The sequence below is a fragment of the Meleagris gallopavo genome, chromosome 1, assembly GCF_905368555.1.
Source record: "Meleagris gallopavo chromosome 1, MGAL_WU_HG_1.1, whole genome shotgun sequence".
NCBI classification, from domain to species: domain Eukaryota; kingdom Metazoa; phylum Chordata; class Aves; order Galliformes; family Phasianidae; genus Meleagris; species Meleagris gallopavo.
In genome coordinates, this window is record NC_139404.1 from 90,892,211 (window position 1) to 90,906,033 (window position 13,823).

At 47.1% G+C, this 13,823-nt stretch overlaps 2 protein-coding genes across 6 annotated transcripts in view; one reads left to right on the top strand and one right to left on the bottom strand.

Annotated features, from left to right (window-relative positions):
• LOC100540827 (T-lymphocyte activation antigen CD80) overlaps nucleotides 1-13,823 on the top strand; it is a 22,310-nt gene continuing 8,487 nt past the window's right edge. Inside the window, exons 1-3 of the mRNA XM_010721569.4 lie at nucleotides 1-386; nucleotides 10,102-10,449; nucleotides 11,419-11,700. Of these exons, the coding sequence (XP_010719871.2) occupies nucleotides 302-386; nucleotides 10,102-10,449; nucleotides 11,419-11,700 (715 nt within the window). The 5' untranslated portion in view covers nucleotides 1-301. The remainder of the gene's footprint in view (nucleotides 387-10,101; nucleotides 10,450-11,418; nucleotides 11,701-13,823) is intronic.
• The window catches only part of TIMMDC1 (translocase of inner mitochondrial membrane domain containing 1), a 24,886-nt gene continuing 16,182 nt past the window's right edge, over nucleotides 5,120-13,823 (bottom strand). The window contains exons 8-10 of one of the 5 annotated variants that reach the window (XR_014887523.1): nucleotides 7,581-11,764; nucleotides 6,953-7,026; nucleotides 5,120-6,187 (exon numbers count right to left, since the gene is read on the bottom strand). The gene's annotated coding sequence lies outside the window, so the exon portion shown is untranslated. Of the gene's footprint in view, nucleotides 11,765-13,823 lie in introns of all 5 variants that reach the window. The other 4 variants (XR_014887518.1, XR_014887522.1, XR_014887521.1 and 1 more) reach the window with 4 other exon arrangements.

Consider the following 13,823-nt stretch of genomic DNA (forward strand, 5'->3'; position numbering starts at 1 on the left):
TGAGTCAGCTTATCAGCATCAGCACCCGCGCCCTGCCCGGCCTTCCTCCAGCGCCTGCTGAGGAGTGAAAGTCCCACGGCTCAGCAGAGGCAGCCGGGAGAGTTCGGCGGTGACCAGTGGCTGAGTGCTGAGCCCCTGCCTCCTTCCCAGCACAGAGGTGGTGGCATCGCTCGCTTGGTGAAGCCCAAGGGGTCAGAGAGGGAAGCAGACTCGGCGAGGCCTGTGCCGGTGGGTTCTTGAGGAGGAAGCAGGTGGCAGAAGGTTGCGGGTGCTCCGGTTGCTGGCCCAGCACTGCAAGAAGATGGGGTGCCTGCCGGTGCCGGCCAGCTGGCCCCTGAAGAGATGGCTCGGGCTCGGGCTTATCGTGCTCTATTGCATTACTTTGGGTAAGTGAAGCATCCGCATCGTGGTGCGCCCTGTGAGGGAGGCGTGCTGGCTTGGTCAGGGCCAGCTTGTGTTTCTTGAGTTCCTCTGTCATGGCAGAGATGGCCGAGGCGTTCCTACAGCCTCTCCTTGGCTGACACAGATGTTCCTGGCTGCTGAACTTCTGCTGTTGAGGTGGGAGGATGAAGGATGCTTGTGGCACAAGCTTGCTCCATGGGGAAGAAATGATGTGCTGGGTGTGGGGGGAGAAGCAAGCTGCTGGCTCCTGGGCTCCTGTGGTCGAGCAGTTTCTGGAGTTTTTTGGGTAGCTGAAAGTGAATCTGTGGTGGGGAGACAGGACAGGGTGAGATCCCTCAAGCAGCACAGCTCTGTGTCAGAGGACAGTGACGGCTGTCCCCAGTATGGGCCACAACATTAATGAAAGCCCACAGATCACCCAGACCTCAAGGGGCTTGGGTTGATTCTTCTGAGATGCGTGAAATGCTAACCTTGTAAGCACACAAAGCTCTCTCCTGAGTTGGGATTTGTGCTCACAGCCTGTGCTTACCGGCAGTCCTGGTGTTTCACTGCAGATAATGAAACTCTGGAGCAAACCGGGGCTGAACTAGGGCTTTGATTAAAAATCAACTGCTGCAAAATAAGGAGGTTTTCATGGTGGTGTTGTGAAACTGCAAGATATTTGATACTCTCCGCTGGGTTTCATTTTGACTTTCAGTCTCAGAATCTTAAAACAAAACTCAGAGAATTTAGCAGGGATGAAATCGCAGAGCCAGCTGGTGAAAAGGCAGCCTCTGGACCCCCCTGTGAGCCCTCTGTTCTCACGTCTGCCCCACACTCCTTCCCTGGCCTCTCTGCTTGCAAAGCACACGTCAGGCATGGGCATATTTTGCCCATACTGCAATCAGCAAATAATTCATCCTGGGCAGAACTGTTTCTCCATCTGTAATTTAGGAGTTTCTGGGTTTGTGTTATGCTATTCATGTAGTAATGTGTGCGCATTAATCATCAGTCCTGTAGGATTACTAAAAAAGATGCTGATTCCAAGTCCAAAAACGAGTAATACTTAGATATACAGCCTGATGCTAATCATCAGTGCTAGAAATATGAGTTTGGTAATATCAGCAAACTAGCAGTACTAGTGGTTAGTGTACTTTTTCAACATGTTTTACTAAAAGAATGCTCATTCATCCTGCTGGCCATCTCTTCAACTGTTTCTTAGACCCCTGCTCGTAACTTTTGAACTCCCTGCACAGTTTCCACCACTGCTGACAGGAAGGCAGAACTGGCAGGGCTATAGCAGGGATGCTGTGGGCCCCTCGTGCCCAGCCAACAGCATCTGGAAGGGGCTGTACCAGCACAGCAGCACTGAGGGGATGGGAATCAGATGGTAGGTGTGGGGAGAGGGCTGGGAGACACAAAGCAAAACTGCATTGACTTTGGTCACCCCGTTGCTGAGAAGAGTTACTCTTCTAAACCTGACTGATTACAAAATGCAGGGTTTGATTTGGGAATGGGCAAAAAGCTGTTTTGGAAGCATTATGTCAGCTTTCGGGTGCAGTTGTTAGATCCTTCCCACACAGTGAGTTTGTGGAATTCCTGGTGCTGGCTGATAAGGACAGCACAGCCAATGTGCTTTCTTTCTCCCTTTGTATGCATACATACAAACCCCGCACCCTTCTCTCCCAGAAGGGGTATTCCTTCACTGGTGATCCTTAAAACACCATGGTACGCTATCACACATGAGCTTTTTCAGGACTTGGAGGTGCTGCCTCCCCTAGGCCTCCCACAGGGATGGCAAAGACCAGCTTCTGACCTTCTCATGGCAGAGCAGTGCAGCCCTAGGAGCTGCCATGGCCCTGCCAGAGACTTCCCGGCAGCACTAAGCAGGGCACAAGGGCCAGCAACTTCAGAACTAATCTCACCTGATGGTATATGTATGTAAATATCTGTCTGTCTATCTATCTATCTATCTATCTATCTATCTATCTATCTATAAAAAGATATAGATAGATATACATATAACTATGTATACCTATCTATCTATATTTATATAAACTGAATTTTTCTGCTCTGAGGTTCACCTGAGGTGACCTGCTGAAATACCACTGTAATGTGCTCCTGAAATGTCATCTGCTGCTGGAGATGCTGATGCACACGAATGCCCTGCTGTCTCAGAGCAGTGGAAAAGCAGCAGAACAGCCTCAATTACAGCCTTGATTACAGCGCAAAGTTATTTATTTATGGTCTATTGCTGGTATCCCTGTGGGCTTGTTTTTTGCCTGACATTGCACCTTCACATCTACCTACTGCCTGAAGGATGGCTAAGTCCTCCTTCTCTGTATGTGGTTGTTATACTGGGAAAACATCCCTCAAAGTAGCCCAGAAAGACCTGTCCCTGCCCAGTGTGCCAAGCTGGCAACGGTGCTGATGGCAGGGACCAGCCACCCCATGTCTGGTCCATGGAGTATTTCTTTTTGGCTTCCCTGGAATCTTTTCAGCTACCAGAGACTGTCCAGTTTTTGCTTCTTCCCGGTTCTAAAATCTTTGGGAAGTTTTGGGGGAAATTCCTGATGCTTGTCAGAGTTATTGTAGAGCTGGGGAAGGGAGGGGGGAATATTCACTTTCCTCAGCATGGCAAAGGAATGTTTGCTCACATGTAACTCACTCTGGAAATCCCCTTCACATCTTACCACAAGTAAGAAGCTCAGAGAGGACCTGGACTTTAGAAAGGAGTTCTGAGGGTAAGGAAGATTATCTGTTTCATGGCCTCCCTTGAATATTGGCAGGCTGGTAATGAGCACAAGGTGCTTTGTGCCTAATTGCAGTGCTAGCTCCAGCATGGGCTGTGCTGAGGGCAAATTGCATGGTGGAGATGCCAGAAATTTTTCTTTGCGTATGTGATTTGCCCACTTCACCAGTGGATGCAAATGGAGTTTCTGTCTTGTTGCTCTTGCTGTCCTCGGCTTTTTTTGTCTTTCTTTTTTTTGGATGAGTGTCTGTCTCCTCCGGCTCCAGATACACAGAAAAGTCTTTGGTTTAAAAGCAACAGCAGCAGAACTGAGGAACTCCTGTTTCTGTCCGCCTGTCTATCCAGAACGAAACTTGCTGTAAAGCCTGCCTGAAGAAACAGAAACCCAGCCAAGGGCTGCTGTTCTTCTTTACAGATCCCGTTGTGCTATTTCTGGATTTTTTGAATGAAACAGTTCTTTGGGGTAGAAAAAAATATTGAACAGACAAGCAAAATTCTTACACAGTCAAATTTTAGTTACACACATGCATGGAGTTTGGAGGTCCAACATTTTAACCACATTGTGTCCTTTTCCCAATTAGATCAGAGTGAACCCAATTAACTCTGGTCATCACTCTGAGGCCAATAACTTTTTCCTTTTCTTGGAGCACCGAAGAATTTTCGTCTCTTTGTGATGTGAATGTCAGACATTCCCGCATTTAAACATGCAAAGTTTGGGGCTGAAATTTTTACAACCTGAGGCTGCCCCGCACGCCCTCACACCGCTCCAGCTCACTGCTGCCTTGAGCTGAGCTGCAGCGTGGTCAGGATGGCATAGGTGTCCTGACACAAATCCTGCTCCCGTCCCCTCGCTGATGCTGTCTCTGGACCTTCTCTGACCATGGGGTGAACTCATCCAGCTCCCGCCTGCCAGAAAGTCTCTTTTTTTTCCACTTGTTTCATGCCAACAAGGCACACTGACCCAGCCTCTAGGGAGCCCTTAAGAGAAAGCCACGCAAACACACAGGGCTGGAAGGGAAGGGGGATCAAGGTCTCCTTTTTCTGTGTGAGAAGGCTGTGAGACTGGAGCAAGTTTGTCATCCAGTTGCAGCTGGAGGCCAGGCAGGAGTAGAACTCCCATGCTCAGGGAGCTCCTTCTTCCTTTCTTATTGTGTTTCCTACCTTCATGCCTTTAACATAGTGTTCTTCATGATGATGCGGCAAGGCAAACACATTAGACTCACTTAAGCTTGGTGAAAAGAAGTCTGCTTTCTTTTTGTGGATATGAACTCTATGTTTGATTGCGGCCATTCTGTCCCCTTGGAGGGGCACCGCTCTCAGGAGTCTCGGTAGGTCGTCTGAGAGTATGTAAATCTTTCCCAACACAGAAATGCCACGAGCTTTGCTTCTGCTTTTTCACTTTATGCTTTTAAAACATCATTAGTCCCAGGGGACTGCCTGGCTAAAAATAAAAGTGCTGAGTGCTGGGTGGCACCTCCAGCTACGCTGTGCTCTAAAGATGCCCGTGCCTCGGTGAGCCCCAGATGCTACGTGTGGTATAAGGGGCACCTGCACACTGCTGCTCTGTCTGTGGCAGGGACCCTGTGGTGTAGCTGTATGTGCCCAACAGACAGGGCACACCTGCATGGGTAAATGGTGCTGTGGCTGTGGACTTCAGAAAAAATAAAAAATCATTTCTAATTCTGAGCAGGATTACGTGAAAGGTATACTGCTTGCTTTTTGTGGTTGCTGGGCACTTTCACCTCCTGTTATTCTCAAGAGGGGCTGGCTACGTGGGGAGCGTGTGAGGCAGTGAGGTTTAGTGAGCACTGAAGGAACCAGGGCCTTCGGCAGTGGGGAAACCTCAGCTTCCAAAGCTTTACTGTGAAGACTGCAGTATTTATAGTGGCAGCATGGGAAGGGTCTATAGAATGATCTGAGGGCATCTCCAGCTGGGGGATAAATACAGAGGAATACAAAGTGGTACAGTCAGCGAGGGACACGGTCTCAGGAAAAAAAATTAGCAAGTTTATTTTTGTCTTCGTGTGCTACAATCCCCCCAAAGGCCTGTCTTACACAACTGCCACATCTAGTTTCTGCTGGAACTTGGGAATCATAAGAGTGCTCAGCCAGTTGCAGGAATTTGATCTCAGAAGGAACCAAAACATGCAAATCTTCTGCGGGCATCAGTGTTTCCCCTGCCTTTTCCTCTGGCTGGGTCACCCACTCCCAGTGCTGGGAATGGAGAAGGGGAAGGCTCAGACAGACTTCCCTCTGCTCCTTTCCTCAAGTCAGAAATGTCCTTCCGTCCCCACCGCCAGTGTCCCTCCCAGTGCACGCCAACAACACATGAGCGTGCCCTCCACCCTTTCCTCCCCATGAAACGCCCATGTGGAGGACTCTGCAACAAAGAGGGAGATGTCAAGAAACTATTCAGTCAACACCATCATCTCCCAAGTGCTTTTGCAGCCCCTCGCTCACAGATGGCCTGGCTAGTGCGGAGGTTAGACGTGTGCCAACTACGTTGCAGTGAGAGGAGTTGTGGTCTTACTCATCTTATAAGCAAAGCAGAGACTGGACATACCCAAGCGGTGGGCTTGTCCCAGCTCAGGGCCTACGTGACTCAGAGAGCGGCAGATTTTTATCTCAAGGAGTTCCCAGACAGGGCTGGGGAGAGCAGGGACAAAGGGAAAAGGACTGGTTGGCTGTCGTGGCCCTCGTGCTGCTCTGAGCCCCTTCAACAAAGCATTTCAGATTCTCCTTCTCCTTCTCAGTCACTAATTACAGATCATGGAAGTTTCTGTGATCGGCGGAGTTTCTTTCTCATTAAAGCCAGGTTTATGACAGAGCAGTGACTCAGTTACAGCATGAGCTCCTGTGCCAATCTGGATGCTTTCATGGCATGGAAGGAGGGTATGAGATGTCCATAGATGCAGGAAGGTCTCTGGTTTTCACAGATTTCACTTGATTTCAAGGATTTATTCTTTAAGAGCAGTTACTGCTCTATTAGCAGGAGTATGGCTGTGAAGACGGAGGCACACAGAGGTGGGGAGCACAGCTCACCCTGCTGTTACACTGCAAAAGAAAGCAGAGCCAAACATTTAGGAAACCTCTTCCAACCCTCTCCCTGTCTCAGGCCCGCCATGACATCAATGTAAACTAGGAATAATCCTCTCCTCTCACAGCTGTCGCACACTGACAAGTGCGAGTGTGTAGGAGGAAATGAGACTGAATGGAGCTGCAGCCAAATGAAGTGGTAGGCAGGTTTTCTTCAGAATACAAAGGAATTCTCTGCTCTCCCGCCACATCTGGGATGAGTAACTGAACGTGTCCTGTTAGGAGGTCACTGTGACAGGAGCTAACCGAACACAGACAAGATGCGTTGCTTTGCCGGAGCAGTGCAAAGTGGCTGATTTAGCTTAAAGTATTCCTTCCACTATTCATGCTTTGCACGGGACATTTGCTATGGAAATCTTTGAAAGATTCAGATCCCTCACCAGTAAAATCAACTGGGGTAAAGACAAATGGGGAGTGTTTAGCCCCTTAGAGATTCAGTTTTTCGAAATTTTTGAATGTTCAAGTTAATATAAATGCCTGACAGTTTGCCTGAGAGCTTTCTGCAGAAGTGACAGCTGAATAAGTGCGCAGATGCACTGTCTGATGTGCTGCCTCCAGAGGGGCAAAGGTTTCTGGGCCCACCAGGCAGGGTCTTTCCCTCTATGTGGGTTTGTTGAAGATTTTGTGAAAGACTAAAGATGTTGGTTAAAGACCCAATGACCAATGACCAATGCTTTCTGATTCTCAGAGCGTACAAAACCAATGCCTTTCCTCTAAGCTCACCTTTCTGTTCCAATTAGCCTTACTTTGGGGGCAGTTGCGGCACAGCAGCAGTTTGAATGGAGCATCTTCTCTGCCTGGGGAAAAGGGTCAGCATCAGCCACACACTGCAGGCTGCCAGCAAGGGAGCAACACAAGCACACAGTGAGGGAGTGGGTGGGCTTCACCAAGGGCAGGAGGGCGGCTCATTTCTTTTTCTAGAAAAGTAATTAAAAATTATTTCCATGGCGGATGCCTCCCTCACAGCCTGGCTACGGAGGGTATTCAACACAGAAATGGGACAGAACTGAGTTTTCATTTTTGCTTTGCAGTTCACCTTTAAAGTGAAAGGGGACTTTTGTGGGGCTGAATGGCTCTTCATGGACTTTGATTCCTGCAGGCCCTCAGCACTCAGGTTGCAGTTTCAAGGCTGCAGCGCCTTGTAAGGGTAGATGTGACATCAGCAGGAGTTTCCAGCCCTTGTATATGTACTGTCACAGAGGTTTTTGTTCTCCTTTTGGCAGCAAAGGAGACTCTTAGGGGCAAGGCACAGAGAACCTCATGCAACCCATGATGTGCCGTCACACTGACATTTTCTGTACGCCTACTCTTCCCCTGTTGCTGCAAAAGGAAATAGAAAATAAATACATACTCAACTGCATTGTCATTTTCAGGATCCACGATCCCAAAGATTTGCTGGCTGCTCTTGGAGGTCTTGCCAGCACAAGAGCTGAACTGTGCGAAAAAGCGAAGATGTGGTCGAGGAAAAAGACAAGCAGACCCACACGCAATGCATGCAGACACACAGTGGGAGGAACTTTAAGAATCACAGCCCAGAATGGGTCACCTGAAAGGCAAATGGAAACAAGTGCTTTTTCACACAGTATGAAATCAAACCATGCAACTCACCACCATGGGATGCTAAGGAAGCCAAAGACATGTGTGCATTCCCAAAGGGCAGGGACTGCTCACAAAAGATAGCTACATCAGTAGTGACTAAGCTGCTGATGTCAAGAAGTCTGTCAACTTGTGACTGCCAAAGCTTAGTTGGGTGTGTCACACCTTGGCCTGAGCAAGAATGGCTTTTTCTACCATTTTCTGCCAGTGACTGGCTGCCATAGACCAGTGGGCTGAGTGGGCCGACATAGGTCAGTGAGCAGACACAGATCAGTGGGCTGAAACACGTCAGTGGGATGAGTGGGCTCCTGGTCTGCCTCTGCCTGGTGGCTTTGGTCTGCGCTCTTCATAAGAGGAAGTACAGGTAGTGGGGAAAATTGTGTCTGTATCTGTCAGACCCTTCCCTTTGGAAGATCGATGAGGTGGCTGAGTGGGGGAGGGAAGCAGCTCAATGAGAATTTATTTATTTAGCTTCATGTTCAACTTTTTGTAGTGGATATTAAAACATGCTATTCCATTTCCGACAGGTCTGATGAAAAGCATGCAGGCAGGACAGGGTGAAAGCTCATTTCAGGTTCTGGTCTTGGGACTGCTAAACATCAGCATGCAACCCACAGTGCTAACTGTAGCAGAATTGCTAAGTCATGGCTTGAAACAGTGACTGAGCCCCTGGTGGGAAGGCAGGGCCTACCCAGGGGAGCTCAGGTGCAAGCAATGCAGCTGCCTGACTGGAGGGCATGGAGCCAGGATCCACCCCTTCTCAGACCTTATTTAAGAGTTGGCAGTGGAGGTAAGGGTATCTCACTTGAGGATCCCTGTCTACTTGGGGCTTTCTGTGGGTGAGCAACCCTTTTTCCTTTGTTTTTATGTCCCTTGCTGCTGCATTTGGGCTTCTCCTTGCTTGCTGCAGCCACCCCAGTGTTAATGTTGTGCTTTCCATTCCGCTGTAGTGTTACACTACCCAAAATTAGGATGTGCTGGGGCACTGCCTGTCTCTCCCCAACACCTGGAGGCTTTCAGAGCACCTCCTCAGGCCCACCAGGCATAAGTCAGCATGCCACGTAGCTGCTGGTTGCTTGTCGGTATCCCTGGGATCTGGGAGTTATCTCTGACTCCTGGAGGTACGTGCTAACAGCATGAGGCTAAGGCAAGCAGGACAAATATGAAACAACCCGATCTTCTGTACTGGGGTGTGTAGAGGGTGAGCATCATCCCAGAAGTTGCACAGAGCCAGGAAAAAGCAGATACGTCTGCCCTGGCCTTGCTGCAGCGCAGGGAAGCATATCAGTGCTGTGTTGGCAGAAGCTCCTGGCTGAGCTGCACCCTTGTACTTATGGTCCTGGCACTGGTGAGTACCCACCCACTGGAAAGAGAAAGGGAAGTGGGAAAGCAGTAATGCAAAATGGAGGATTACAGCTAAGCAGGTCAAAGTTGTCGTAACTTCCCCCTTGCAAGGGTCTCAGATTGTTATCATAAGCACACGCCTGTGTGCTGAGATATGACACACAGGCATGGGCAGTTTAGGAATGTCTGTCCTGGTTTGCATGTAATTCAAAAGGAGGCTGAAAGGGGGGGCCCACAGGCCTTCATAAATACAAGTTTTGTTTTAGCAAAGCTGTGCAAAATTGGTCATTTGTGAATGCTGTGCTAGTACAGTGATGAAAATATGGCTCTTTCTGCTATTTATTACTGCAGGGCTGTTTCTGGGATCTTAAAATGGTTGGTTTTCTCTGTTTTGTTTTACAATAAAAAATAAAAATGCAAATCAAAACCTACAATCTATTTATCTACTGTGCCCCTGTCTGGAAGCAGGGAATGCAAGAGAGTTAGGATACGGACTTGCTAAACACTGAGCAGAGGAGATAGCAGATGGGCAGTGTGGTGTTTTCAGTTGTGGGTTTTTCTTTTTTTCTTTTTTCTTTTTTTTTTTTTTCCTTCTTATGGGTGTCATGGCAGCTCTTTACTCTGGAGTGTCATTTTCAAGGTGCCACCACAACTTCTGTCCAGGAAGGGAAATCTCCTGCTTTTATCTTCAGTAATTAACATTGAAACAGTTGTGTGCCCTAAGTTTTAAGAAGGACTGGAGCATCACATGAAAAGCATTTGCAAGACAGTCCTCCCCTCAGTGTAGAGCGGAAGATGTAGAATGCTCAACAGATGGAGGGCTGAGGTATGTTAATGGGTGCAGACTGAGCTGAAATAGGTGAGCTCTACGCAGCAGACCTTGACTTAAGGCCATACCACTGTCTCAGTGCCTTTTGTTTGCTCCTCAACAGGCTGTGCACAGGAGAAGAAAGTGGCCAAAAGCAAAGTAGGGGAAAAAGTCGGCCTGCCTTGTTGTTACAAAATTCCCAGCTCAGAGAGCCTGCAAAACTACCGGGTGTATTGGCAGATGAACGTTACCGATGTGGTGCTGGCCTACTCAGGGGGAGAAAAGATCCTTGAGAACCCACGCTATGTCAACCGGACAAAGTTGGACTTTGAGAACCTCACCCTGTGGATCTCTGGTGTGGAAATCCTGGACAGTGGCCCTTACCAGTGTATTGTTCAGAGTCTCCAGTCTTCACCGGACAAACCTGGATCTCATCTTTTGTGTGGAGAGCCCGTGACCCTCTTTGTTACTGGTAGGTGGGTTGCCTCCCCACGTGTGAGGCTTTCTAGTGCCAACCTCTAGGGAGAAGGGATATTCCTTGAAGCTTTCAGCATAGTGTAGCAAAGACTTTCACCATGATGCCTGAAAGGGAGCCAGAGTGTGCATTAAGCCTGCTGTAAGGCTCCTCTGTGCCACAGAAGCACTTCCAAGGGGCTGGCCTGCACATGGGCTGCACAGCAGCTCCACAACCCAAGGCAGAGCTTAGCTGAAGATTTGAGGCTTTTTACCTCAAAGAAACCACTCAAGTTCCTCATCCAAGTTGCTCAAAATGAATCTGAATCTTTTCTTGGAGGCTACAAAAAGTTCCATTGACATGATTTTCCATTTGCACCACTGTTTTTTGTGGTGGTTGGTTTCAACCAAAAGCAGAGATATTGGTAAGATACACATATATATTTATATATACATTTGAATACCTTTAGCAGCAGAGAGTTCCAGAAATCCTCCAAACAAGTTGGTGAAGGAGCATTCTTCCCACCTTGAATGAAATTCCTCAGCAAAAATATTCCCAAGCTCCTGAGATCTGGCCACTGCTTGCTGACCCAAGTGAATGAGTGATGGACATCTCTGCAAGGAGTCACATTCAGTTGTCTTTATGGGAGCCAAAAATAAAATAGGGAACTGGATTGTTAGAACCCTCTCTCCCCATGGAGGGGAGTATTGCTGAGGGCTGAGAAGATAGCTACATGAAAAATGCGTAGCAATGAATCTCTTCCTCACCACAACTACTCTAATTTCATGCCTTCCAGAAAACCTCCATTCTGTTTTATCAGAAATAAATAAGTGATTGACTATAGTCTATAGAAAAAGATGCCAGGGCTGGAGGGAGAATGCAATACATAAAGGTCAAAAAGCTTATGATAGTCAAGGGACATCTCATAGGAGGTTATTTGCTTTGACCATGGATTACTAAATGTTTTCTAAATCTTTCTTTCTTCAGCTGACTTCAGCAAGCCGAATGTAGAAAGAGAAGTAACTGCTAGTTCATGTGAATCGACAGAAATGGTGGTAAGATGTTCTTCTCATGGAGGTTTCCCCAAACCCAAAATCTATGGAGTCCTCAACAACGTGTCTGTGGTGTTGAATACCACCTGGGAGTCCGAGTCCAGCCTCAGCCCGTACAACGTCACTGGTACACTGTGGCTCAACGTGTCCAAAGATATCAACTTCACTTGCTTCGTTGAATATGATGGCTTACTCAGGTCCACCAGCTTGCTTCTAGGTAGGTTTTCATACTATGTAGGTTGCTCCAAAAATAATACCTCCTCTATTTCTTTCTGTGGAAGCTACAACAGATACAAAGAGCACAGTAACACTAATCAATAGCTGAGAATTTGCTTTACGAAACACTACTTTTTAGCATAGTCATCGCTATTAGTTATGCATTCTTGCCAGTGATGAACAAGAACCTGCATGCCATGCCCATAAAAATCTGCACCAACAGGAGTGACCCTCTGTTTCACAGCTGCTATGACCAGCGTAATTGCTGAAGTGCACCACCCACCACCTCTTTGTGTTTGTGTATGGTTTGGCCTCCATAAATGTTCAGCAAGCATTGACATTAATCAATGGCTGCAACTTTTTCTACATGGAGGAATTACATGACACACCTCTGCTTCAAATGCCCCTCCATGTCAGATGCCATTGTCTCAGACTGCTTCTCTGCTGCCATCTGTTGCATGGCAACAACATGTAATGGAATATTGGTGGGGAAGTTTCAGCCTCTACTGCCATGATGTTGTGGGCCAACATCCAAAAGTAGGAGGTATTACTTTTGGAACAGCCCTTGTAGTTTGTATTACAGAACTACTTTGAACCTGCTGAGTTGCCTCTTTGAGGAAGTGTTAGATCACTGTATATTTCCTCATATGAGGATGACCCAGTGATTCCACGAGCAGCCCACCAAGATAGTTCAGTTGGCTCTTAAGTTGAAGGGGGGAGAGTGGAAAGGTGGAGAGATGAGTTACATCACTGACTGATGAATGATCAGATGGCTCAGGCTTCCCATTGTTCTGTGGTGAATCACAGCTGGGTTGACAGGGCACTTGGATCCTGCTGTGATCAGGTGGTGTCAGCACCAGTGGCTCTCACAGCTTGGGGCTGCCACCACTCAGTGTTCTTCTGTACCAGCATGGTCTCACTGCTAGTAGTGTGACGCAGACCTTATGTTTGAATGGAGGGACTTGAGAAATGTATGTGCCTCAAAGGTGGCGATTACAAAGAATTTCCTTACTTCATAAGCATGTTTGTTCCTGCTTCAGTGATAGAAGTAGTTAGCTGGAGGACTAGACAAAATACTGCTTTCATACACATTTAATATAGAGTTAACTCAGATAAAATTCCATCACTGTGTTTGGCCTAGAAGTGATAATGTAATAGCTAAGTCTGTCCCTTGAAAAGCTTGAGGGACAAGTGGGAACAGCATGAGGCAAGGAAGCACACTATAGTCTACGTGTTTTGCAGCAGAAAGGGATTTGCAAAAAAATTATTAAAAAAAAAAAAAAATCCTTTTGGCTCTATTATTGCCAAAGAAAAAGTATTTTAAAATATGTCTCTAGGTCTGAAGTTTTCACTGTAGAGATGCAGACATCTTGAAGGGAAGTTAGAAAAGTGCTGTGTTTCCCAGGAATTGTACCTTATTCATCAAGGTACTTTATTTATCAGTCTTTCTAAAATCAAAGGGGGTTATGAGGAGAAGTGTCATTCAGCTTCAGGACAAATGCTGGAAGTCAGTGCTTCATGAATATTGGTTATCAATGGGCACAGTGTGTAATCTCCCTAGAGATGATGATAGAAAAAGAAGGTTATGAATATCATACAGAGAAAATGAGAGTGACAAAATAGAAGTAATAGTAACATGTTGTCACACCTTCTCAGAGAAAGGTGCAATCAACAATGAGGACATAATCACAAAGCCCTTGCCTTTTGACTTTTAAGAAGTGCAACCACTCCCACTTTGGCACAGTGATAATAGTCCTCCAAACAAGTCTTTTGTGCATGTGTACTTCTGAACAGAACAGAGCTTCTGGTAAACACAGGAGACTAACTCTGCATTGGGGGACATAGGAGGCCAGATAGTACAGCAGGTCAAAGTAGCATCTTAGAAGAAGGTGGATGGTGCTTCATTGTGCTAAATGTAGACGATGAAAATCTGAAGACATATGAACAGATACCCAGTGTGTCCTTTCTCTTAAATTAGGATTGTCCTGAACCATATACATGGTCTCTTATCTACTCATATTTCCAAATGGTTGAATTGTTATCTGCAGTGGTGAAAAGCCAAAAGATACAGACCCACTGATGCTGAACTGTCTGCTAAGATCCTTTTCCTTCTGTGTTGAGAAT